Genomic DNA, 24,269 nt, shown 5'->3' with positions numbered 1-24,269 from the left:
AGCATTATACAGCTCCTTAATTCAGCAGGGAGCTTTTGCAACTCCCGCTCCTCAAACAGAACTCCTTGTTTTTATAATACAAAAGACAATGAACAAACATTTATGGTGTATTACACTGGGTACCTAAGAAACAGAGGTGTCCTGAGATAACATTGATAAGCTCAAAAAAAGGAACTGTACCGACAACATATAGTCCAGAAAGGTGAAAAATAGTCTGGAAAAAGGGGGAAAAGTCCAGAGAAAGTATGGAATTGTCAACTGTTGTTGGCTGTTCTATCTGGATGAAAAGACAGTCTGGGAAAATTAAAAGTTGCTCTGAGAGAATGGAAAAAAGTGTCATTGTCTATTGGCTGTCCTGGGTGAAAAACAGAAATTATTTAGAACTATTGGCTGCTCCAGACGGTTGTGGCCTACACCCTTCTATGTCTCTGCGATACAAAAATGACTTTTTTTTTATTTATTTATTTTTATTTTTTTCCCACAAATGGAGCCTCCTCTTGGGAGAAGTTCCCCGGAATGAACTTTTCTACAGGATCTCCCAGTTGAGTTACTGCACCCTCAGCGGGGATGCCAGGCTGACTGCAGACTCCACGATGCGAATCAACTTCGGAGAGAGGCTCTGTCCATCGCCCACTGCAGGACCCCCCTTCCCGGAGTGGTTTCAAAGCCCCACTTCAGGGAGCCGTTCAGTGGGCACCGTGCTGCTGCTATTTTGAATGATATTCCTATAGAGGCGAGCATTTAATTACTCACCCCCAAGCTTATTTGCTGCTTCACTAGGGATTAGTTCGCAGCAGTATGTGGTATCAAAATACAAATACACAGTGCTGCGACTGAGGGCTGCTATTACTGATTGCTGCTGCTGTGCAAACGGCTATGGACCTGCCTTTCTGCTAGGAATTTTGGAATAACTCCATCTCGCTTAGGAAGGACAGACAGCCTTTATTAGCAGTGCCCAGAGGCGACCCGCAGCAAACAAAGCCCCGGGCGGGACCCTCCCGTCGCCTCACACTCGGGCTCCGACGGCCCCGGGGACGCGGGGCTGCGGGCGGCCTCCTGCCGGGCCGGGAAGCCCCGAGGGGCCCGGAGCAGCCCCGGGACAGCCCCGGGGAGCGGCGGGCCCAGGCCGCGGCCCTGCCCGGCGCCTCCGCCCGTCTCCCGGCAACGCGCCCGCCCGCCCGCCATGGCCCTCGCGGCTCGCCGTAGCGCGGCGGCGGCGGCACGGCCGGGCCGGCGGTGAGTGCGGGGCCGCCGGGCCTGGGCCCCGCTACCGGGAGCTGCCCCCGGCGGTGCGGCACCGGCTGCGCCCCCCCGGAGGGGGACGGGGCTGGGGAGGGAGCGGGGGGCGCGGCGGGGCTCGGGGCCGGGGGCGGGTGCGGGGCTGCCCCGCGGCGCCTCCCGTCGGAGCCGGCCGGCCCGGGGTGTGAGCCGGGCGGCCCGGCTGGGGCCGGCGCTGTGTTTGTGCGCTGAAACCCTGCCATCGGGGGGCAGAGGGGCTGCTGTGCATCCCCCCGTCCCCTCGGGTCAGTCACTTGGTCAGTCCCGTTCGGCCAGGCACTTGGCAAGCTCCCGGGCTTTCCTCGCCCCACCTCGTTTTCTGCCCTGTACGAGGCGGGCACCAACTGTTGGATTCCCCCAGTCTTTGCTCCCCTTGTGTCTTTGGTTGCTTTGTGCCACAAAGCCTGGTGAACGTGCCTCCCGGTGACGGTCAGCTACGCGGGTTATCAGAAGCAGGAGAGGGGTGTAATTGTCAGCTGGGCAGAACAGCAACTTGAATGACGTTGTCCTGGCACGTGGCAATGGGCTCTGAGTTCTGCCCGTGCCTTTCGCTGTCATGGGGTCGGTGTGGTGGGGCTGCAGCATGGCTTAACGCTGTGTCTGCGGGGCTGATCTGTCTGCTTGGGAAGCTGTTGGGTCATTGGGCAGGTGGGACAGGTGAGAGCAGGGCTGGCAGCTGGCTTTGGGCTCTTGCGTGGCCTTGCCGTTAGCACAAGGACTTGGCTTCGGCTTATCCGGGTTGTTCAGGCCAGGCTCGTGAGCCTGCAAGAAAGGGAGAAGTTTAACGGCAGCGTCCTCCCCAGCAGGTTTGGGTCTAGGCGTCTGCCTGTCTTATGTCTGCTCTGGCACCGGTGCCTGTGAAGAATGACGTCGCGAGGTGCTGGGCCTGCTCTCTCGAGGAAGAACTACAGGCTGAGCACTGAGCCGGAGAAGTCCAAGGTCGCAGGTACGGGCTGGACACGCCTCGCACAAGCAGGACCGCTGTGGAACGGGGCGAGCGCCCCTCGCCTCGCTTGAGATCGCCTGCCTGCCAGTGGCGGTGGCCGTGCTGAGAGAGGCATGGTGGGGCAGAAAGCGAGCGAGTCCCTGAGCAGAGGCGAGATTTTGGGAGGGCAGAATGAGGGACTCCAGCAGAAACTCGTGTCGCGGTGCTGGAGGACGTGGTGCTGCCTGTCTTTGTCCCATCGGACTCTGGGAGTTCCCCTTGCAGGGCAGACGGCCTCTCGGGTTCTCGGATTAATGCTTTCCTCGGAAATGATGATACTGCCGGGCAGTCATTTGCTCTTGCACTGGCCACCCCAGCACAGTCCGGCTTGTGAGACCGCAAGGCTGGTATTTGAGGGCTGCGTGGCACCCACAGCTAAGGCAAGCTGCTTTCTGGGGCACCAGGGATTGTTTTGCACAAGGAGAGCTACTGCAAGGCGTACAGCCTTAAGGAGGCTGTGAGTTAGCCTAGGTGAGCTGTGCCTGCGAGCCTTTCTGTCCCCGCATCTTCTCCAGCACAGCTGAGAGATGCAGTAGCTACAGAGAATGTTGCAGGTACGAGCAGGACATCAGGAAGTGCAGGAGTGGTATTATGACTGTTAGTGAGGGCAGTGAGAAGGTAAATGGCTTCTTGAAGCTGTCTTCCCCCGAGCTGATCTGCAACCTGGAAGGTTGTTTTCTTGTAGTTATCAATGTTTTGCTTGTACCTGAAATGAATGGTTTGAGTGTACCTCCTGACTCCTTAAGCTTAACTTTTCTCTCCTTTTTCACAAGGGATAGTGAACAGCAGGCTGCTGAATGACTACCTGCATCGCGTCTTTACCAGTGCTGATGGGAACCAGCCCGCAGCTGCGTACAGGTACTGGACTTCTCATTCACCAGATGGCAAGCAATGCCCTACCAGTCCCCAGAAAAGCCACACTGCGGTGCAAGGAAAGATCAGGGGGTTGGCCTGTTCTCCCACGTGCCTGGTGACAGGACGAGGGGGAATGGGCTTAAGTTGAGCCAGGGGAGTTTTAGGTTAGATGTTAGGAAGAACTTCTTCACTGAAAGGGTTGTGAGGCACTGGAACAGGCTGCCCAGGGAAGTGGTGGAGTCACCATCCCTGGAAGTCTTCAAAAGACGTTTAGATGTAGAGCTTAGGGATATGGTTTAGTGGAGGGCTGTTAGCGTTAGGTCGGAGGTTGGACTCGATGACCTTGAGGTCTCTTCCAACCTAGAAAATTCTGTGATTCTGTGATCTTTTAGTGCCACGCAGTGACCCTTCTTAAAAGCACATCAGCACCGTGGTACAGGAATGACTGCAGGCTCTTGTCCTTTAATGGCTTTTCTAAATTGAAGGGCTTGACAGGAAGAATGCTTCAGAAATTTCTGCGTGTACAACCCCACTTACAAGATCACTAGGCAGTAGTTCTGAAGTAGGTGGGCAAGTAGGTGTTCATCTTATTGTTCCTGTTCTCCCTCTGGTTGTAAAGCAGTGCAACATGCACAGGTTTTACGCGCAGTAATGCAAGCAAGGTCATCAGTGCCCTGTAAACTAAATGCAAGGTTGTTACTGATAGGTGGGAGACCGTACGTTTCTCAGGCTGAGGAACTGTTGGTGCTTTCCTCGTTAGGAGCCTCCAAAGGAACGGAAACACAGAGTTGCTGTGCAGTGTCTGTTTTCTTCTGCTTGTTTTCCGATCTCCTTCACCTTGTAGCCCACCAACTCGTAGCTTTGGGTGAGAAACACTTCCCTTGCATTTAGTTCTTTTGCCAGAGGCAAGTCAGAGGAGCTCAGGGCAGGTACAGGTGTTGCAGAGTGAGGCAGGTATATAGCTGCTGCTGGCTGGCGGTGCTGCAGAGTGGCTGCGCTCACATTCCACAGGCTATATTTAGTGATGCCAGCTCAGATGTGAGCTCAGAGCTTCTAAAAATAGCTCTTGGCCCTCTATACACTTAGTGAGCTAAGGCTATTGTGGGGGGAGGCAAAGTAGGTTATGTTATTTTGCCAGAAGCTCTCCTGTCAGTGTGCCTTGGAACATCCCATCTGCCCAGGCGTTTTGGTTTTCTGTACTTCTAATTTCTTTGCCTGGTGATGAACGACTTGAAAGCTTAGAACTGGCAGTTTGTTTGCCTGGTCTCTCTGTTTTTTAGCTTCCTTCCACCCTTCTCCCTGGACTTGGCTATTTGGTAGAAAGCCCAGTAGCAGTCAAATAGGTCTTGAAAATACCATTTGCCACATGAGAGCAACTGTTATGGTATGGTATGTTGTCTTTGGACATTTCTGTTCCTCCGTGGAGCTCGTAGCAGACCTCTCTGTAGCTGTCTCATGCTTTTCTGGCCTCTCTCCAGATCTTCTCCATGCTAGCGGCTGATTAAGCTGCTTTGCTGAAGCCACTCTCTGTCATGCCAACCAAAGCTGCTTCTTCATTTCCACTTCTGTGCATCTTCACATCCATCAGATTTTTCAAAATGTCTCTTACCACAGTCTTAGGGAGGTCCTACATGTAAATCCTAGTCCCAGGGAAGTGAGAAGGTTGTTCCACAGAAGATTTTGGAAATGGGAACAGGGACAGGAATAACCAGTGACTCTCACAGAAAAGGGAAATTCTGTTGGTCCCAAAAAGACCTTCAGTATGACTGATGTTGTTCTGTGCAACCTTGAGAGGCTTGGAAAGGAAAAGAGCATGAAATGGCAAAGCGCTGCTGTTATGAAGCTATTTAGAGCAATATAAACATAGGGTGGTTGTGAGACAGTGACTGGATAGTGAAGTCATCATTGAAAGTCGCTGTAGGGAAATGCAAAGGGATGTAGTAAAAGGGGAACAGCCCCACCTTTGTGAATAAAATGATGGGTCATTAGCTGACTTCTGCACGTGAGTGAGACTGGGTAGGGAATAAAACAAGAAGAAAGTCAGAAAAAGCTAATAGGAAGCAAGGGATTGTTAACAAAGGGATATAAGATAAGGAAAACTATTATGTCACTGAATGAGTTAGTGCTTCATGCTCTTTTTGATTAACACGTGGTTCCAAAAAGGGTAACTTGGAACTGCAGAAGTTTTGAGGAAGGCTAAGAGCAACAGCCAGAAGTCGAATGGCTCCTGTATGATGAACTGCTAAGTAAGCTAGCCTTGAAATGAGAGAACTGGGGGAGGCTGCTGTGAGGAAGGTATCTGAAGGGGTAGCCTGGAATGAGGGGGTGTGAGATTTCTAGTCAGTACAAAAGGTTTGAAGACACCACGGTTTCTGCTGTTGTCAGAGGGAGGATGCTGGGCTAGCCTGACCTTTGTTTGAACTGCTTCATCTGCTGGTACAGTCTTCTCTTTTGCTTTGTATTATGAAGTACTTGGGAAAAGAACTAATCCTGACGTAGGCTGCATCTGTATGATGCTGACCGCAGCAGTCCCAGTCTGTAGGCATTGATAATGCATGCTGGCAAGATCCTCTTGAGCAGACTGAAGACTTTAAGATCCTTTGTTAACTACTTTGCTTGTTTGTGCTGTGTTTGGTCCTTGGTTCATTCATGGCACCAACATGCTGGTCAGCAAATTCCTCAGATTCGTGGCAAGAAACAGATCAACAGAACTTCCTGGTTCACTGTCTGGACTGAAAGCCTTTCAAACCTGAAGGCAGAGTTTTCTGAAGAGCTTGTGTGTGTGTTGATTCCCTAGAAAGCACCTGACGTTCCAGAACCTACAGGAACACCTTGACCGGTTGCTAGCAGAGGAGAATGGCTCTGAAGACAGTCGAGGTAGGAGACACAACGTGTCTGTGCAATTTGTGCTTCTGCTTGTGCTGCTTAATTGGGAGAACAAGTTGTGCCATGCAAAACAGTTCCTTGCGTAAGCGTTCTTCTGCCCTCCTGTGCTCTAATTTATTGTCCCTTTAAATCCTGCCTGGCTTCAGTTCTGTGATGTGTTGGCCAAACATTTGGCTCAGAGTTTAGTTTGGCCTTTGAACTCTGCCAAAGTAAAATTTTCAGGTGACGTGGAAGGTTTTACGTATCACCTGACTGCTGCATAGCTCAGACCTTGAGTGTTGCTGTGCAAGCTTCTTTTTAAATCGTGGGTGTCTTCTGTCCTGAAGTTCTCATGGGCTAACATGGATAACGCTGTTTGAGTATGCTGCTGCAGCAGCAGAATTGAAGTGTTGTTGTAGTCTCACAGGTGACACTCACCAGGTGTGCTGCTAAAACCTAACAGGTTTTCTGCAATTCTTGTTTCAGATCAGGGAGCAGAGGGCCGGCTCGGTCCCTCTACTGTAGTGTTGGACCACACGAGCGGTTTTGAGGGGCTCCTGCTGGTTGATGATGACTTACTTGGGGTGAGTGTGATGCTGGCTGCAGCAGGAAATGGGCTTGTGAGACCAAAAGCACTCAGTTTGTTCTTCATGGCAGATCCCTGTCACTGGCTGTATGGTATATTTTGGAATGGAGTCTGCCCAGAAAGCTGAGGGATCCTGGAGGAGATACATGAGCTCTCCTGGGAAAAGGTCTAGCAGTGCCCCTAAGACACAGCAAGCTCTGAGTGGAGCTGTGAGGAAGGGGAAGTGTCTTCTGGCGCAGGGGCTCACTGAAGAGCTTGGCTAAGCAGAGTTGGGGACAGCAGCCAGCTTTCCTGTCCCTCCCTCCAGTGACTACCTCTTCCTTCCTTCCTTCTAGTCTTCTGTAACAGTGGTGAGAGGCTGAGGCTGAAGCCAGGCCTTGCTGCTGCACTGGCTGCTTCCTTTCTCCTTTGTTTCCATTAGCTCCTTTCTGTTTCCTTAGCTGATGTTCCTTGGACAGAAAATCAGCTGTAAGAATCCACTGGAACTGAATCCTTTCCTCCTTCAGTCATTTCTCCACTCCTTTTGTACTGGCACTGAGCACACACAACCCTTGCTCCTGGGCTCGTTCCCTCTTTACTCGGTGTAGCCAGGAGGCTGCCCCATGTCTCCGCTTGTCATTTGTCTAGGATTCAGGTGTCTTTCCTATATAAAGGCCACCTTTGTATGCCTGGCACAATTCACTGGAAACCACGTGTCCCTTGTACTGCTGCCGTGCTGCATGTGTCCCTGGGGTTTGTCAAGTCCAGATGAGCTGTGGAGAGGATGCTGGATGGTTCCCTCGGGCCTGTTGGCTCTAAGTACAGCTTCAGAGATGGGGAATATGGCACGTCTCTTCCCCGCACTATGATCCATGAGTAGTTCTTCATCATGGTCTGGTTTTCAGGCCTTTTTGCCTAACTTTAAAATCTCTTTTGTTTGTCGGTCCAGGTGATTGGCCACAGTAACTTTGGCTCGATCAGGGCCACGACGTGCGTGTATAAAGGTAAGGAGATAAGTGTGTGATGCTTGGAGAAAGGTCCCAGCAAGAGTGTGTGGAGGGTTGCACAGTTAGATAGCTCAGGAAATTTTGAATATGTTGCTGTTCTAGATCTTGAGCACTGTCTTCCCCAGTTCATCCACTGGCTTCTCCAGGAAGTCAGGATGGAGGATTGCGTGGTACCCTAGTGAAAAATTGGGAGGGAAATGCCAGGGATGTTGCAGAGGTCCTCTGAGTGTCCAGATTCTCTTCTGTGGGAGCAGTGTCAGGTTTTGCTTCTCTAACAATGGGTCAAGCAGCATGGACTTACTGTGTGTGTCATCATTTTCTTTCAGGGAAATGGATTTACGAGGTGCTCATCTCTTCCCAGGGGCTCATGCAGATTGGCTGGTGTACTCTCAACTGCAGATTTAATCAGGAGGTACTGTAACTGCTGCACCCACCTGCTCTGTTACTCCACCACATTTTAGGTCAGCATGGAGCATTGCATTAGTGCTGAGGTCCTGTTCTGCTGACATTTTGTGCCCACCACACACACTAGAAATGCCAAATCTGCAGTTAACAGATCTTTGCTCAATTCTCCTTCTGTCCTCTGTTCCCGGAGTGGTGTGTAGAGCGAAAGGCTCATGCACTGGCTGTGTTGCCTCTGCATGGATGTGTTGCTGGCAGGTTCTCCAGAGCGTGCATGGCAATGCCATGCTGGCTGCTGTCTCTCAGGAAGGCCTGCAGCAGCCAGTACTACAGATCTTTTTCGCCCAGGGGAGGCAGGCCCAGGCCAGCTCTCGTCAGGCGCTGGGTAGGATGCTTGATGCTGGGAAGGTGTGCCAGCTGTGGAGTTTCACTAACCTGCCACTCCACACTGCGTGAGAGGGGAGGTGACAGGCATCCTGAGGGGCTGTTTTGGCAGTGTCATATAACAGTACCCTTCTTCTGACCCCAAAGTCACATATTATATGTGTCCGAACCAAAGATCACACAGGTCATTGGATTCACTCTGCCCAGGCAGAGCATGTGTGCTGTCAGCTGCTCTCCCTGCCTGCCAGTCTCCCCCTTGAAGCTGCTCTTGCAAGGAAGGGGATCCTCTCTGCTTGGTCTGGTCTGAATCTCTTTTGTACTTTGGTGCAGGAAGGAGTTGGAGATACACCAGATTCATATGCATATGACGGCAACAGGGTGCGCAAATGGAATGTGACCACTACCAACTATGGCAAGGTGAGTACTGTCCTCCCAGGAAGGCAGAGAAGCAGACATCTCCTTCTGCTTCCTGGCTTCGTATGGGCTCTGTGAAATGCCCTTGGGCTGTGCTCCCCGCTTCAGTGTGCTCTTGGGAAGGCTGTGTGCCAGCACTGATGGGTACTTGAGAGGTGCTGTGTGTGCCATGTAGGTGCTTTCTTTTAGCAACCCCAACAGGCTGATCCCCAGCATAGTGATGCTGGTGGTGTCTGGAAGGCTCTGGTTCTTTGTAGCCCATCAGAGGATGAAGCAGTGTTGGTATAAGTCTGATCCCATGCACATCCCTAGTGCTGGAGGGGGAAAAAGATCCTAGCCAGAGGCAGCTTCCAGCAGTGTCTGAAAATGCCACATGAGCTGCTGTCAGAAGGAGCTGTCTCTCCTGCAACCCTGAATCACAGGGGATTGGTTGGGTTAAAGTCTGTCTTCTGGTGTGGGAACACCCTGGATATATGTCTAACATCTTTCTTCTCCTTCTACTGCAGTCTTGGGCGGCAGGAGACATCGTCAGCTGTCTGATAGACCTCGATGAGGGCACCATTGCTTTCTGCCTGTAAGCATCTTTCTCCCGTTCCTTGTTTTGCAGGTGGCTGTGTGTTGTATACGTGCTTTGGCACTGCTCAGCAGGTTGCTGAGCCCTCTTTCTACCCTCTCTCCTTTAAGTTCCTCAGCAGCTCCAGCCTCTGCTTCTCTGCTTTGTGTTCAGAAGCCATCTAAATGGACTTCTGAGTCTCCAAAATTCAGGTGGGAGCAGCTGGCAAGAAGGTGCCCAAGCAACTCCTAAGTCTATTTAAAGTTTCCTAGGATTTTGGAAGGGAAGGCATGTGCTGTGATGCTTCATACCACAGCTGGCTGAGCCCCACTGACTGCTTTTGTGGCCAGTGTAGACCCTGCCTGCCCTAGGCTCATAGGGAGATGGCTTCTGCTGTCTTTCAGGAATAGTAGACTGAGACCATTCTCCTTTTCTTTCCACCAACATCAAATGAATGAGGCCAAAAATGTCACCTGCCTTTAATATGCCCTGCCAGTCAGATATCTAGTAAGGATTTAGGTTGCCCTTGGTGCTGAGTGGGGCTTTTTGTATTGTGCAGACTCTAATGCCTTCCCATGCTGTTATATGAAAATGGGAATTCTGCTGTGCTTCCCAGGGCACTTGCTCAGCAAAACTGTGGGGTTTGCATGTCTGCCAGGCGAGGAGCCGTGAATGACTGATGTGTCCATGTTGGCAGGGCTCTGGGAGGGGAATGCCGATACCTGGGTTGTCCAGCTGACCACAAAAACCTCCTACTGTGGCTCAAATTTTGTTGGTTTTTCTTCTTTCAGGAATGGCATATCTCTGGGAACTGCTTTTGATAACATCACAAGAGGTGCTGGAATGGCATACTTCCCTGCTATCAGTCTCTCGTTCAAAGAGTCTGTTGCTTTTAACTTTGGGAGCCGTCCACTTCGATATCCTTTGGGTGTGGGAAGAGGATGTCTAAAGGGAGAAGAACCTGTCCTGAGACTACCCTTTGAGGCTATAGAATATTCGTACCTGAGTGCAGTTCACTTTTTCTTGGTGCTTTTGCTCAGAGCAGAATCAAGGAGAGAAGCAGCCATCTCTCAGTTCACAACTGCAAGGCACGCAGTCACCTTTTCTGGTGCCAGCAATTGCTGAAATGAGGTTTGCTTTGAGCTCTTACTCAGTAGCTTATGCTGCAGTTGCGTGATGTCAGATCCCAGGCACTCAGCTCCTGCAAAGGTCTCACTCTCCAGGTCTGGAAACCCTCATGCATTTGTGCTTCTGAGCCTGTTGGCTTTGGGTCTCTTCCACCTCTCAGCCATGCAGGACCTCTGATGTGGTAGGAGCATTGCCTGCAGTGTCTGTGCAGAAGCTGAGACCTGAAGCCCTTGTCAGAGCAGTCCTGGATGTGCCTGTTAACAGCTGTCGTGGAGGCTCCTGGTGGTCTTTCTGATGAGGACAGAGCATTTAGGGAAATCCTTGGTGGTTGCAGTATGGGCAAAGTGGGGAAAAGATCCTGTGGCTTATCATCTATTTATTTGATTTGAACTGTGACTTAGGCATGCATGGATATAAAGTAAAATAGACACTATTTTCTTTGCACAAACAAAAGAGGTGCTGAAAGGATCAGATTGCACCTTAACACTTGCCTACGTATCCAGTGGAAGGCTACCACCCCTTGCAAGACCCTCCTGTCGCAGACCTCGTGAAGGCTCGCAGGCTTCTAGGCTACCTGAAGAACGTGATCCATATCGGGATCGATGTGACGGTAGGCTAAGGTTCCTGAGCAGGTCTGTGGGGCCAGGAAACATGGTTCTGCACTCCTTTGTACCTGCTGGTAGCCCAGATGTTTCCATACACCTATGAGTCTAAACACCTGCTTGCTTTTGCATGGGGCATGCACATCTCTGGACTTGCAAAGTGGGATTCCTAATAGTTCCACCCTGAGGCTAAAGTTAAATCATAATGGGCTTTGTTCTCAGTCCTACGAAGTTTTCTTCCAAGGGGTGATGTTTGTTGGGGTCAGAACTGATGCATGTGATATTGCAGCCTTGAAAGAAACTTGTTCATATCCCAAACATTTTCCTGATGTCCTGGTGCCACGATGCAGTCAAGTTCTCAAGCCAGGTCTGCCTTGAGAACTGTTCTGGCTATACCAGTGTTCACTAGAAAACGTTTTTTCCTCTAGGGCGAGAGATGATCTGTTTCTGCAGGGAATGCCCTCTGCTCTGATCTCAGCTAGCTTGGAGGCCTGGCTTACTAGCTGAGGTGTTCTGCAGGGATTCCCATTTACAAGTAGTCACACGCACTCAAACCATGTTCTGGAAAAACAGCCTGCCAGGCTGCGTGCACGTTACTGATAATAAATGACGTCTGATCTGAACTACACCTCTCCAGAGGCATGGTCCTGGATGCCTTGCCACCCTCATTTGTCACATTCAAGCTTTCTAGCCCAATGAGGCGTGGGGTAGCAAACAGTGGCTACTCCAGGCCCCCAGTTCATTCGGTCGTTGGTGCAGGGTGGACTGGGCTAGCTCCAAGCTGTGTGTTTTTCTGGGTTTGGCATTGCAGGAGGGGAAGCTGGTGGAGAAGGACACATCCATGTGGCAATTGCAGGGAGAACCCACAGTGCTGATCACATTAGCCCACATCTTCAATTATTTCTCCCCTCTCATGGTGAGTTTTGACTGCTCATTGCAAGTTTCTATAAGTACCTCGTTTTGTGCTTGCAAGGGGAGGTGAATTGGGCCCTGGCCTTTGCTGGGGAGTGACTCTGCCCTGGAGGGCTGTTGACCTGCCTGTCTGTCTGCAGTGCAAGGTGTACCTGGTGGAAGATGTGCTCATGACCTTCCTGTTGAGCATCCTGGAGCGAGGAGGGGCAGTGGAGGCCCATCCCCTTATTCAGCAGCTGCTGGATCTCATGTGGCTTCTCATGGAGGTAAGTTGCTAGGGCACTGGTTCATCCCCAGGGAGGCTATTGGAGGTGCTGAGCACAGGAAACTTCACCCAAAAATACTGGTAGTGATCAGCTTCTTTCCCTTTCTGGTGATCAGATTCCTGATTTTGCAGTAGGCCATCGTTTCCCTGAGGTTGTCTGGCTCATCAAATGAAGCCAAATGTCCCAGTGGGGCTTCTGGGTTTGTAGAAGAGACAGCTCTTATCCTGTGGGCTGGCTGCTGGTGGGGCTCAACAGAGCAGCTCCTCCATCATCACATTTACACCAGAGTAACTTGTCTTTCCTTTTGGGGTAGGTGCTGCCAACACTGTGTGTTGGGTAGGTTTCGGGGACGTGGGCGTGGGTGACTTACCCCAGCCAAATGGGGCCTGGGACTTTGGCTTCTTGTAGACATCTGCTGGGTTGGCTTTACTAGTGCAGCTGCTTCTCTCCCTGCAGCAAAGTGATGGCACCAGCCACTGCTCAGACTCCCCTGCTGAGTCAGGGGAACAGACGCTGGGGGTTCTGAGCACCTACGTTTTCAGTGCAGAAGTGAATGCTGCATCCTTCCAAAGCCATACTTGGAGACCTGTTGCTGTTGCTGACACCTTGCTGTTGCTGTTCAACGTGTTTCTTATTTTCTCAGGAGTATGAAGTGCACGAGTGCCTCAAGCAGCTGCTGATGTCACTGCTGCGGGCTTACAGGTTTTCTCCCATCATCCCAGACCTGGGTTTGCAGGTAAGCTGTACTTCTCGACCCCTGGGAATTTGTGACTAGCCAGCTTCTATGATGTCCCCTTGTCCAGGGGTACCTGATGTTTTGTATAATCTGCAGTTGTTTGATTTAGAGATGACAATTCTGTCCCATTGTACCTCTTAGAGCGTTGTGTTCCCTCCTGTAGATGGAGTCAGTTTCGCTTCTTCTGTTTCCATAGATTCACTACCTCCGGCTCACCATTGCAGTCTTGAAGCATGAGAAATCCAGGAAATATCTACTCAGCAATGTTCTGTATCCTTTGTGCCTCCTCTAGCCTTCGTCTTCCCTGTCCTCAATAACACAGCCAAGGAGACTGCAGGGATCTGCAGGGCCTGAGAGGCAGAAACCACCCCATCTTTGGGAGTTCATTTCTGATTGCTCAGGTCTCCTCTGTCTGCCTGACACCATTCTCTGCAAAGTTCTGCTGTGAGGATGGGGAAGCAGTGCCACGAGGGAAGGGCACATCCACATCACTAACACACAGGACTTTATTTCTACCTGACCAACCTCTCTGGTGTCTTTAGAGCATAACCAACCTTCTGAGCAGTCCAGCTGCCATTATAGCATTTGGGCAGCCAGTGTGATAGAAGCCCCTGCATGGGGCTTCTCCCAGGAGAAGGGGGCTCTGGATTTTGCGGAGCTTTTAGTGATTGTTGGAGAGGGGTCTCTCACTACGGCTGAGGGAACGTGCCCTGCCCCTTCTCTGATGTAGCTGCTGTGCTTGCTTTAACGTTGCTGCAGCTTTGATGTGCTCCGCTCGGTCGTGTTCTTCTACATCAAGAGCCCGCTTCGGGTGGAGGAGGCTGGTTTGCAAGAGCTCATTCCCACCACGTGGTGGCCAAACCGCTTCACCAAGGAGGTGAGTAAAAGGAGACTGAAAGGAATTTGGTGGCCCGCTGTACCCATCGTTTGCTTGCCCCGTGTTTACAACTGTGTTAACGTTGGTGGTTTAGGCGTGCTGCTAGGTGCTGTCATGCACTTGTACATTGTCTCAGTGAGCTTCTGTTCCTCCTTTGACAAGACACTTCTCCTTGTGCAGTGCTCTCTTCTTAATCAGGGTCTGTCCCCCAACCAGGGCAAGGAGAGTAAGGATGTGAAGGAGGAGAGTGCTGAGGAAAGGCTGAGGCGGCGGGCGTATGAAAGAGGCTGCCAGCGGCTCAAGAAACGCATCGAAGGTTTGTGAGGAAAGAGGGAAACTGCCAAGACCCCATACTTTGTGTGCAGCCAGAGGGACCAATCCATGAGCTGCAGCATCTCACCAGGGGATGTGAGCAAGCCACCCTTTAGTGGCTGTCCCCTTTAGGGGCATCCCTGTCAGCTGGGGATGGATTTATTGCTAGGTGGAGAAGGAGAAAATTCTCACAGTGATGGGACTAACATTCTGCTGATGCTGGTTCTTCCTGGGTGGCTTGTGCTGGGGAGGTGGCCTTTCTCCTGGTGACAGGGTGCTGCAGTTGGGGTTATATGGGTGGTTGGTAGTTCTCCAGTTTTTGTTGTCTGACAGCAGACTGTTGTGTCCCTCTTCTAGTGGTGGAAGGTCTCCAGGTTCAGATTCTGAAGTTGCTGCTGAACAACAAAGACAGAGGAGGGGTAAGCACTCTGTGGATCTTTTGCTACCGTATCTCCACATCCCAGGACTTGTAAGGTACAGATTTCTGCACTTTCTGTTAGAGTTTGAGTGCCAGCTCTGGGGCCAGAAGCAGTTCTGGGAGTTGCATGGTGGCTAACGCATCACAGTGTCTGTACGGAAGTTCAGACTTCCGTATCAGATGCTTTGCCAGTGTTAACTGGTTGTATGAGCTGCATCTAGGCCAGCCTTGGGTCTCTGTTGAACTAAGCAGTCGCAAACTGACTGCAGTTCATTCCACTCTGACTCGTGGGTGCTCCAGTGTTGGTGGAGACTGGGTCAGGTGCTCTCTGCTACGGAGTGTAGCTCCCAGGCAGACACTGGGAGCTGCTCTGTTCTCAGTACCTTCAGACCCCACCAGTACTCAGGCATCACTCTAGGCCCAGACCTTTTTGTGGGGTTTCTGGATACGTGTTGATGTAGAGTTACGCTGGGGGTCTGCCTAACTAATATGGAAAAAGATACGGTGCCCCTCTGCTTTAAGTGCCTGAAGCCTGAATGCACCCCTGGGCAAGCGTGATTTGAGGCAAACATATTCCAGAGGTGGACAGTTAATGCCTTTCCATGTGAGTTCACCATCTCCTTTTCCTCCTGCCAGGGGGAAGCCTCCAGATACATCTTCCTAAACAAATTCCGCAAGTTTCTTCAGGAAAATGCTAGCAACAGAGGGGTAAGTTGGAGGACCAGCCTTACTGCAAGCCTCACCCTGAGAGCTGGCTCCTCCAGGGTGGGAGCTCTTACCCTTTTGGCTGGGCTGCTTCCAGCAGATGAGCAATTGAGATCTAGATATGGCAGTGTGTGGGGAGGAGGGAGAAAATCTGAGGCTAGAAACCAGGGAGCTTAACTTAACCAAGTCCTGTGTAGTGATTCAGGTGGAAGGAGATCCTTGGGTGTGAGTTGAATATCCTGCTAAAATCTCTCAAGTGCAGCTGTGGTGTGCTCTGCCACAGTTGGCCTGCTGGCTTTGGCATCCTCTTCCCCACCTGGATGAGGACTGGCCTTCCAGCTCTGGGTCAGGCTGTCAGCCTGCAGCTTTAGAATCAACCCTTTCTTCATCTGCCTCGCTGTGTTAAAGAGCAGCCCTCCTTTAGTGGTGGAACACGTGGTACACATCCTTCTCTATCAGCCCAGCTTGTTTTGGGGCCGAGGACTTTAGAGGTGGAAGCTGCTGCCTGCCATCAGAGCTGGGCTCCATCCCAGTGCTGGAAGCTAAAGGTGCTCTTTGCAAACTGCAAAACGTGCTTTGAGCAAGGCTGAGAACAGGTTTCTTCTGCCTGTCCCACGTGGCCACTGGGACTGAGATGCACTTTCACACCTGCCCTAATGGCCGAACTCTCCTTGTTGCCCTAGAACTTGACTGTGCTGTGCCCGCCAGAGTACATGGTGTGCTTCCTGCACCGGCTTATTGCTGCCCTGCGTTTCTTCTGGGATGGCCACAAGGCGAAGACCCCTGCTGCGCTGAGCAGTGATGGTAAGGTCTGGTGGAGAAGCTTTGAGGATGCTCTGTGTTTGGGCCAGGGTTTGCCTCTCCAGGATGCCGAAAGTTTTGCGTATCTCATGGGTGCTGGTGCCTTCTGTCACCCTGTGCCTGTATTTCCCAGTCACTCTTGGAAATTCCTATATACAGATCTATTCCACTTAATACCTTGACCAGTTCTGGATAATTCCTTTGAGAATTGCAGAATATCACCTATATTTGCTAGTTCATCCTGTATGTTCTGGAGCAGAGTCCAGTATTGAGTACGGGTCTGTAGGAGGGTAGCTCAGTGGTCCAGTAGCTCAAGTATAGAGAAAGATATTTGTCTGTTTTCTTGGTTCTGAGACTGTGGGATTTTGGGGAAACCAAGTCAATGCTAGTTGCTTTTCCACTCTTGAACCCAGCTTTGCCTGTCCCTTTTCTTGCTTTTGGCTTATCCTTTCAATAAGTACCTTACAATACCCTGTGGGACTCAGTGTTGGAGCTGGAGTAGCCGGGTGGAAAGCTGCTGAGTTTTCCAAGGATCCAATCTTCCCCAGTGCCTGTGGCTGGGAGGCTTGCTGTCAATGACCATCACTTGCTCTTGTTTCTGTGCAAATCTCATACTTGCTTCATGCTGGAAGTTGCCTCTGCCTCAACGGCGTGTGTTCTTACAAGAGCACAAGTTGTCACTCAGCGTGGCTTCAGGCTGGGCCCTGGGGTCTGTCTTAGGGCTTACCTGTGTGTGCTGGTGTGTGTGTGGGTCCTGTGCATGGCACTGATGGGACAAACAAATCTCCTTCTCTGCTTCAGAGGCGTATGTCCCTCCCCAGCTGTTCTATAACGGGAAGGTGGATTATTTTGACCTTCAGCGACTTGGAGGTCTCCTGTCTCATCTCAAGAAGACCCTGAAAGGTAAGTGCTCTCACTTCCAATACCTTCACCCCAGGTCCTGGCTGAAGTTCACCCAAGAGACATCCCAGGGAGGGAGCTGTGAATAATTAATTGTGATTAAATGGAAAGAGAGGAGACTTGAGCTTTAATGAGATGCAAGTTACTCTAGAGAAGGTAGCATCTGTCTGGTGTGGAGTGTGCTTTAAGTTTACAGCTTTACATCCCTGACTGGGGCACTAATTTGTCATCTTTTCCTAATCGCGTGCTTTGGCCTGAATGTTCAGTTGCAAACTTTTTTCTAATCTGATATCCTGATTTTCTCTTGCTGCACTTTTATTCCTTTCCCCAGACTTATGGTGTGTGGTGGGCATAAGGGAGAGGAGCTGAGCACTGTATCACTCTCTGTGTCAGAGCACCCCCAGCCTGCCCAGGGGCAAAGCCAGGGAGGCTGCCTGTAGGCCGGGGGTTAGCTCTACAGTTTGCCTTGGCACGTAGTGGCACGTGAGGCCTGCAGTGGTGGGACTGGGCATCCAAGTCGAGCAGTCCTTTGGGGATCTTGCTTCAGCCTTTGGCTGGTGGAGGAAAGGGGGATGGTCTGGGAACACCCGCAGGGGTAGTGCTCTTGCTGCTCCCCAGCCAAGGGCTGGGAGCTGTCAGAGTGCTGCCCGTCAGCGTGGCTCTGCTGGGGGTGAAAATGTCTGCATGCTCCTTGCTGTAACGCTCCAACACGGAGCAGCCCCGTGTCCTTCCTGGACAGCTTTAAACCTATGGCTGTGGACTAGAAGACACAATGTTCAGGCTTTGTACAGCATAGCTGTCATAGAATCAGAGAATGGTTTGGGTTGGAAGGGACCTTAAACATCATCTAATTGCAACCCTTCAGCCATGGGCAGGGACACCTCCCACTAGACCAGGCTGCCCCCAGCCCCATCCAGCCTGGCCTTAGGCACTGCAAGGGATGGAGCATCCACAACTTCTCTGGGCAACCTGGGCCAGGGCCTCACCACCCTCAGAGTGAAGAATTTCTTCCCTATATCTAATCTAAACCTACCCTCTTCTAGTTTAAAGCCATTACTCCTTGTCCTATCAATATACTCTGTGATAAAGAGTCCCTCTCCATCAGAGCAGCCTTCCTCTGCGCTTTGGGGGACCTGCAGTCCTAGTGAATTGGGGACATACAACGGGGCAGTGTTGAAGAGTTGTAGGCTTATCAAATGGTCTCAGGCCCTGAGTTCCCTTCTCTATGCTACTTCAGTTTGTCCCCAGCAGTTGTCTCCTGGTTCCTCAGTTATTCTGTTTGCTGCTGGTAGGAACAGGAACAGAAACGTGTTCTGGGTGAGCTGCTTGGTCTTTGTTCTGTTAGCAAGGGCAGATCTATGCCACGTAAAGGGGACGGTGAGCCTGTTCTGATGCAGCGCCCAGCTTCACCGCCTGCTTCTCTGCTGCTGAGAAGCAGGAAAGAAGATGAGCCAAGGGCTGTGACAGGTAACTCGTGCATTCACAGCTGCTCTGGTGTGCTTTGTGCAGATGACCTGGCTGCAAAAGCCAATGTCTTGATTGACCCTGCAGAACTGCAGTCAGTGACTATGGATGATCTTGATGAAGATGAGGAATCAGCGACATCAGCTGCACAGGTGAGCCATGTACTGCGATTCATCAGTGGGGCCCCTGGTGCTGGGGCAGCAAGCTCAGCCTCTAGCTACTAGAGCTTTGCTTTAGAGACAAGCAGTGTCTGGGCTGGGACTGTAAGCAGCCCATGAGCGATCAGGTGAACAGCTAAGCATGCATGTGAGCTGCTGTAGATCAGCAAGGTCCTGGATGCCCCAAATCTGAGCAGCAAAATTTTCTCTTCTCCACATTCTGACTCATCACAGACCCAAATGTGCCCCCTCTCTTCAATGGCAGCTCTTGACACTTGCATTTGAAGGGGTGCAAGGCAACTTCTTGCTGTGCAGATCTGCTGGTTGTGCCTGGCACGTGCCCTTAGGAAGGAACACAATACACCTTTGCTAACTGGCCACTGCTGGCCGAGACACGGCGGGGAAAATACCTCCTCCTGCACCAAAATCTTTGCAGGGACAAGCTGTCAGCAGCCTAACAGCCGGAACTGTTCCTCCCTTAATTTCTTCTCAGTCCCAGCGTCCCTCTGCTGCCTTGGCCATCGGTGGAGCTCTTGCCAGACCTGGCTGGCTCAGCTCGCCCACCCTGGGCCGCGCCAACCGTTTCCTCAGCACGGCGGCTGTCAGCCTGATGAACCCGCGGCGCCCGCTGGGCACCCTCGAGAAGGTCAAAGTGCGCACGCTGAGCGTGGAGCAGCGTACGGAGGAGGACAGTGAGTACTGCTGCATGGTGGCGTGGCCCAGCTGGTCCCTGGGAGAAGGGCATCTTCAGCTCCCAGTACTCTCAAGAATAAAGCAACCTAATTGCTTCCAGCATTGCTCCTTCCCGTTTCCAGGCCATGCTGAGACCTGCAAGTCCGCAGTCAGCCACTTGGCTGTCCTGCATGTGACGCTGTTGATGGTGTCACTCCGTGCAAAGAGATGCTGCCTTGGCTTCTGCAAGGGCAGTGAGACTTTGTGGGGATGTAGTGCGGAGGCAGCACGGTTGTTGTTGGGGTGGGACCAGGCAGGTCTCTGAAGCACAGCCTGGGTCTGTCTGAGCAGGTCTGCCAGGTCAGCCCGATGCAGGCAGTGAGATGGGGACGGTGTGTCTGTGTGACTGGTGAATCACACGGGATGGGAAGGCAGAATGTGTTTTAGATGAACAGCAGAGCTTTGGCCGCTGACTTGGGAGAGGTGCAGGCAGAAGCTGAGGTGCCAAAATGTCTTGCTGAGAACTTCTCTCCTGTCCTGGGGGCGGATTGCAGTTGAAGGCAACCATGGAAATGAGGGTCTCTTATTGGGGAGACCCCCAGAGGAACCAGACCAGCCCATCACAGAGAACTCCCTCCTGGAAATCCTGGATGGGATAGTGATGATGTACAACCTCAGCGTCCACCAGCAGCTCGGGAAGGTAAGTGACACATGCTTTGCAGGCATCCATTCTCCCAACCTCCATTGTTTCTACACTGACTCTCTGTTTTCTGCTTGCTTAGTGACTGTGTGTCCTCCCAACCCCCATGGGGGATCTGTTTGCATGCTTGTGTATCTGGAGGAAAAAATACCCTTGTTTATTGTTGGAATCTGCTTGTTTTTCAGATGGTTGGTGTGTCAGATGATGTGAATGAGTATGCCATGGCACTGAAAGACACAGAGGAAAAAATCAGCCGCTGCCCAAAGAGGGTAAGTGTCTCTGGACTCCTAGCTTCATTCTCTGGTAGCTCCTCAGTACCTGGCAGAAAGCATGAAGCACAGTGCCTGATTTCCAGCCTTGGAGCAACGTCTCGTTGGGGTAGTAACCCATGCCTGGAGCTGGCAGCCACGTTTCATGCTGTGCCAACCCATTGTACCACTGCCTCAAGGAACAGAGGCACTGAAGTAATTGCTTCGGCTTCTCCCAGACAGTCTGTGGCAACTTGCAAACCTCTGTGTGCTGCAGGCAGCTTGGAGACAGTCTCCTGGGGTGGGAATGTGGGGGTACCCCAGGATTGTGATTTATGGTTTGGAAAGGTTTCCTGTTCAGAGGAGACTCTCCAATCTCCAGCCACACCACTTCTGCTTGGGCTGCTGGGGCTATTCCTTACATCTGTCATTCACAAGCACAATGAAAGGTCCAGAAGAAAAATAAAAATAAAAATAAAAAATAAAATAAAAAAAAAAAAGAGGAAATACCCTGCTGTGCTGGACTTATGTCCTGTTCCAGCTGTCAGAGACTGAATGTATCTGATGATGCATTAAAAAAGTATCTCTGACAGCAGTTGACCCTAAAGCCACTCTGCACACTGGACCAGTGTCTGCATCAGGCCCTGTGGGCTGCAGCTGGGGCCAGTAAGTGCTTTTTATAGCACTGGTTCCCACTCCTTCTGCAGAAAGGCTGCTGACCCCTTCCTTCCTGCTAATACTCCCTAGCTAGCCCCAAGGTGTTATTCGCTTCTGTGTTGTTTGTCCAGCTCTGAAAAAGGATAATATGAGTGGAAGTGGTATCTGCCCATGCATTTCTGTACTCTTTTTCAGAGGAGAGACATCCATGAGGAGCTGCTGAAGAGCCAAAAGGTCTTCTCTGAGAAACTCAATCACCTGAGTCGTCGCCTGGCTTGGATAAATGTCACCATCTATTCAAAGGTGGGCAGGAGTGCAACGTGGGCAGCTCAGAAGATACCAAGAGCGCGTGTCTCTGTATCTGTGGTGTCACACGTGACGTTTTTGCTGGTGCTGGAGCAATGCTGATCTGTGAGGCTTGTTTCTACCTTCATGTGCATGATGAGCCTCCTTCCGAGGCCTGGACCCCTTCCTGTCCCAGCTTTGGTCCCTAAGTGTTTGTTAGGACACGTCCCGATCTGTTCCGAGCTTTGGGTGGTGCTGTAGGCTTTCCCTCGGGAAGCCAGGTCTCTGCAGACAGACGGGTTCAGGCCAAATGCCCCGTCCAGTTCCTGGGGAGTGCCTAGAGGACAGAGGCTACTGCGAAGCATTTCCCTGAGCTGTGCTGCGTATCACAGGGAGTTCTCACTAAGGCTCTTCCTGCAGTCTGCAAGAGCCAAGTGTTAGGCTTTTCTGCTCAGGTGTTCTCCCCTTCTTCACTTGGTTCCTATGGGGAGAGAGGGCTTTGTACATTCAGTAACCCACTGACTGTTTGCACAGGTTGTTCTTTCTTCCTTGCATTCACCATCTTCTGGGGTAAGGTCTCTGGACTGTTTTCTCATGAGCAGTTTGTGCTCTTACACTCCGCAGATCTCCTCTTCCTGTCTTCCTTTGCACATTGCCTTGCCCCATCTGTGTTTGTACGTTTTTTGGTGTTTTTTTTTTTTTTTGTGCTGGGGAAGAGGACACATTTCTCCCAACATGCAGTAGCAGCATGTGTCTCAGGATGTAAACAGGGAGTGGAAGAACAGTGGCTCCTACGAACATGTCTGGCAGAGCTGCAGTGGCAGGAGCAGTGGCTGATCTGACTCAAGCTCTTTACTTGTCCTCTCCTTCATGCCCAGAACAGGATTGCAAGACACAGTGCGGCACTGCAGGAGCTCTCCAGCTGCATTAGCATAGACCATGCTTGCCAGAAAATACACCTTTCTTCCTGGGCTCCTCTTGAGACGCTGGGGGGCGTTACTGGTGTGCATATCAGTCACAGCATAATTGTTCGTGTCTCCAGATGATCTGTTGTCCTATTAAACGTGGGGAGTGCGGGTTTGTCACTCTTCTGGATTTATCAGCAGCATCTGCTCGTGCTTCTGCCTCAACCTGCTTGGTCTGCAGGGAAGGCAGGTCACTAGTTGGGTTGTGAAATGTGTGCCAGGAGCCGAGTGAGCTTGCTCTGGAGAGGAGTGTGGCTGCATGGAGGAGCCTGTCCATACTGCCTGCACCTCGAGGGCTGCCCCTCACAGCTGGTACAGGCGTTTCCCAGTGGAGACGTGCCCCCAGTGGGCTCCAGCCTCCACAGGACCTGCATGCTGCAGAGGGACGTATCCCTGTGAGTGGTGCTCTTGAACAGAAAGAGACTGATCCTGCTCTCCATCTAGAGGTGAAGTCCTGCTCTGTGCTGAGGTGTTGAGCATGGGAGAGGCTGCTCCTTTGGGGAATTAGTTACTAGTTTATTCTGAGCTGAGGGGTTCAAGGTGAGCTGAAAGGGAGACCAAAACATTCATAGTTTTAAAGTAGGCAGTACTTTCTTATTTTGTGATGACACTATTTATCTGTCACACTGTGGGTGATTCTCTCTCTCCTCTTGGTGTAGGTATTCTTTTATCTTGGCAATACCTAAGATGGTGTTTTTAGGTTATCAAGTCTTTATAAAATCAAATGCAGCTTTCTTTGCCTTAATGTTGTCTGCACAATTGTTCTTTATCCTGAAGGCAACAGTTGAGCTGAGGTGTGTGTCAGTGTTGAGATAAAGATGTCTTTTATTCAATTTATTTGATTTATACTAGTTTGGTGTAATTTGCAGAAGAAACCCATGTAAGTCTCCCAAAGATGGCAGTGGCATACTTTAGAAAAGCCCCTAAGCAAATGAAATCACTTATCTTCTGATTTATTTTTTTTTTATTAGAAGAGTAACTCTCTTCTCTCTGTTTATATGCAAATATGGTATTTCGTGGCTATGAAGTAGCATTTCCTCTTCCTATGTCTTTGTTAGTACTGATTTTTATAGCTTAAAGTTATGTAGATGACCTTACATTTCCTGGGTTTGATCTAGGACCCCCAGAGCTTTGCTAGAGAAGCAAGAAGCCAGTATTGCTCAGGAATGGCTGGCACAGAATCCAAAAGGCAGTGGCTGCCTATTGCAGGGATCTGAGTTGGTGTGAGCTTTCTGCCAGTTCCCGTTTGTTAGTTCCTACAAAAGATGAGCTTTTGTTCTAGCAGATTTATGCTGGGAATGCTAGTGCCTGCCTTCCTTCAGCCACTGTACTTGGAATTAAAATTAGTGTGCCTTTTTTTGCCATCAGGCCTGTGTGGTCAGATAGCTCCCACCAAGGAGCAGTTCCCGGAGGGCTGCAATGCTCAGCGAGACAAAGCCACTGCTGCTCTGGTCTCACACTAGTGCTAACTGTGCGCTGAGTTTGAGGTTGGTGTAGGGATCCCTGATTGTTCCTTCCTCTGACACTTCTGTGGCTCTATGAGAAGATCCAACAGCACAGACCTGGTTAATGAACTTAGAGCAGCCATCTGAGGAACACCTCAGACACGGAGATGTTTTTAAGGCCTGGGCATTGTGCTGACTGCTGTGTTTTTCCAAAGAGAAGATGCTCAGAACTGACTGGGGATTGCTGTGTTCTCTCTGGTCAGGAGAAGATGCAGGATATCTACTGGCTGCTGCGAGTGTGCATCCGCACCATCGAGCACGGCGACAGGACAGGCTCGCTTTTTGCTTTCATGCCAGAGTTCTACCTCAGTGTGGCTATGAACAGCTACAGTGCACTCAAGAACTACTTCAGCCCTGTCAATAGCATGGAGGAGCTTCCAGGTAAGGGGATAGAGAGTCCTTGCTAATTCTGGCCTGATAAAATCTAAATAAAGCCACATCCTTGTGATGAAATACAAGGGCATCCCATCTGTGTCCTCCGCTGGTTGTGATGTCCTTCACTTTATGTTGTCTATATGATGTGGAACAAGTCCTGAGTGCTGTTCCTTGAGTAGGTTCCTACTGCTGAGCTTCAGGCAGGGATCCCATGCTTTGCCCGAAGCTGTTGTGGTGTTGGCTGTAGTGAAAATCACTGGCAGCTATGGATTTCA

The 24,269-nt window shown here is 51.0% G+C and overlaps 1 protein-coding gene across 3 annotated transcripts in view; it reads left to right on the top strand.

Annotated features, from left to right (window-relative positions):
• The first annotated feature begins 1,080 nt into the window (after positions 1–1,080).
• RNF123 (ring finger protein 123) overlaps positions 1,081–24,269 on the top strand; it is a 47,042-nt gene continuing 23,853 nt past the window's right edge. For 2 of the 3 annotated variants that reach the window (XM_084531449.1, XM_084531447.1), the window contains exons 1-27: positions 1,081–1,236; positions 2,085–2,224; positions 3,037–3,121; positions 5,916–5,995; positions 6,470–6,567; positions 7,498–7,552; positions 7,882–7,967; positions 8,672–8,758; positions 9,262–9,329; positions 10,100–10,225; positions 10,932–11,046; positions 11,850–11,954; positions 12,091–12,216; positions 12,860–12,952; positions 13,149–13,222; positions 13,712–13,829; positions 14,046–14,145; positions 14,499–14,560; positions 15,196–15,267; positions 15,948–16,068; positions 16,867–16,968; positions 18,475–18,581; positions 19,081–19,279; positions 19,814–19,959; positions 20,145–20,228; positions 21,060–21,167; positions 23,823–24,000. In XM_084531449.1, the coding sequence (XP_084387575.1) occupies positions 2,143–2,224; positions 3,037–3,121; positions 5,916–5,995; positions 6,470–6,567; positions 7,498–7,552; positions 7,882–7,967; positions 8,672–8,758; positions 9,262–9,329; positions 10,100–10,225; positions 10,932–11,046; positions 11,850–11,954; positions 12,091–12,216; positions 12,860–12,952; positions 13,149–13,222; positions 13,712–13,829; positions 14,046–14,145; positions 14,499–14,560; positions 15,196–15,267; positions 15,948–16,068; positions 16,867–16,968; positions 18,475–18,581; positions 19,081–19,279; positions 19,814–19,959; positions 20,145–20,228; positions 21,060–21,167; positions 23,823–24,000 (2,677 nt within the window). In that variant the 5' untranslated portion in view covers positions 1,081–1,236; positions 2,085–2,142. Of the gene's footprint in view, positions 1,237–2,084; positions 2,225–3,036; positions 3,122–5,915; positions 5,996–6,469; positions 6,568–7,497; positions 7,553–7,881; positions 7,968–8,671; positions 8,759–9,261; positions 9,330–10,099; positions 10,232–10,931; positions 11,047–11,849; positions 11,955–12,090; positions 12,217–12,859; positions 12,953–13,148; positions 13,223–13,711; positions 13,830–14,045; positions 14,146–14,498; positions 14,561–15,195; positions 15,268–15,947; positions 16,069–16,866; positions 16,969–18,474; positions 18,582–19,080; positions 19,280–19,813; positions 19,960–20,144; positions 20,229–21,059; positions 21,168–23,822; positions 24,001–24,269 lie in introns of all 3 variants that reach the window. The other variant, XM_084531448.1, reaches the window with a different exon arrangement.

This window comes from Aythya ferina, assembly GCF_964211825.1.
Source record: "Aythya ferina genome assembly, chromosome: 10".
Classification (NCBI taxonomy): Eukaryota; Metazoa; Chordata; class Aves; order Anseriformes; family Anatidae; genus Aythya; species Aythya ferina.
This window is presented reverse-complemented; position numbering and strand designations above follow the sequence as displayed.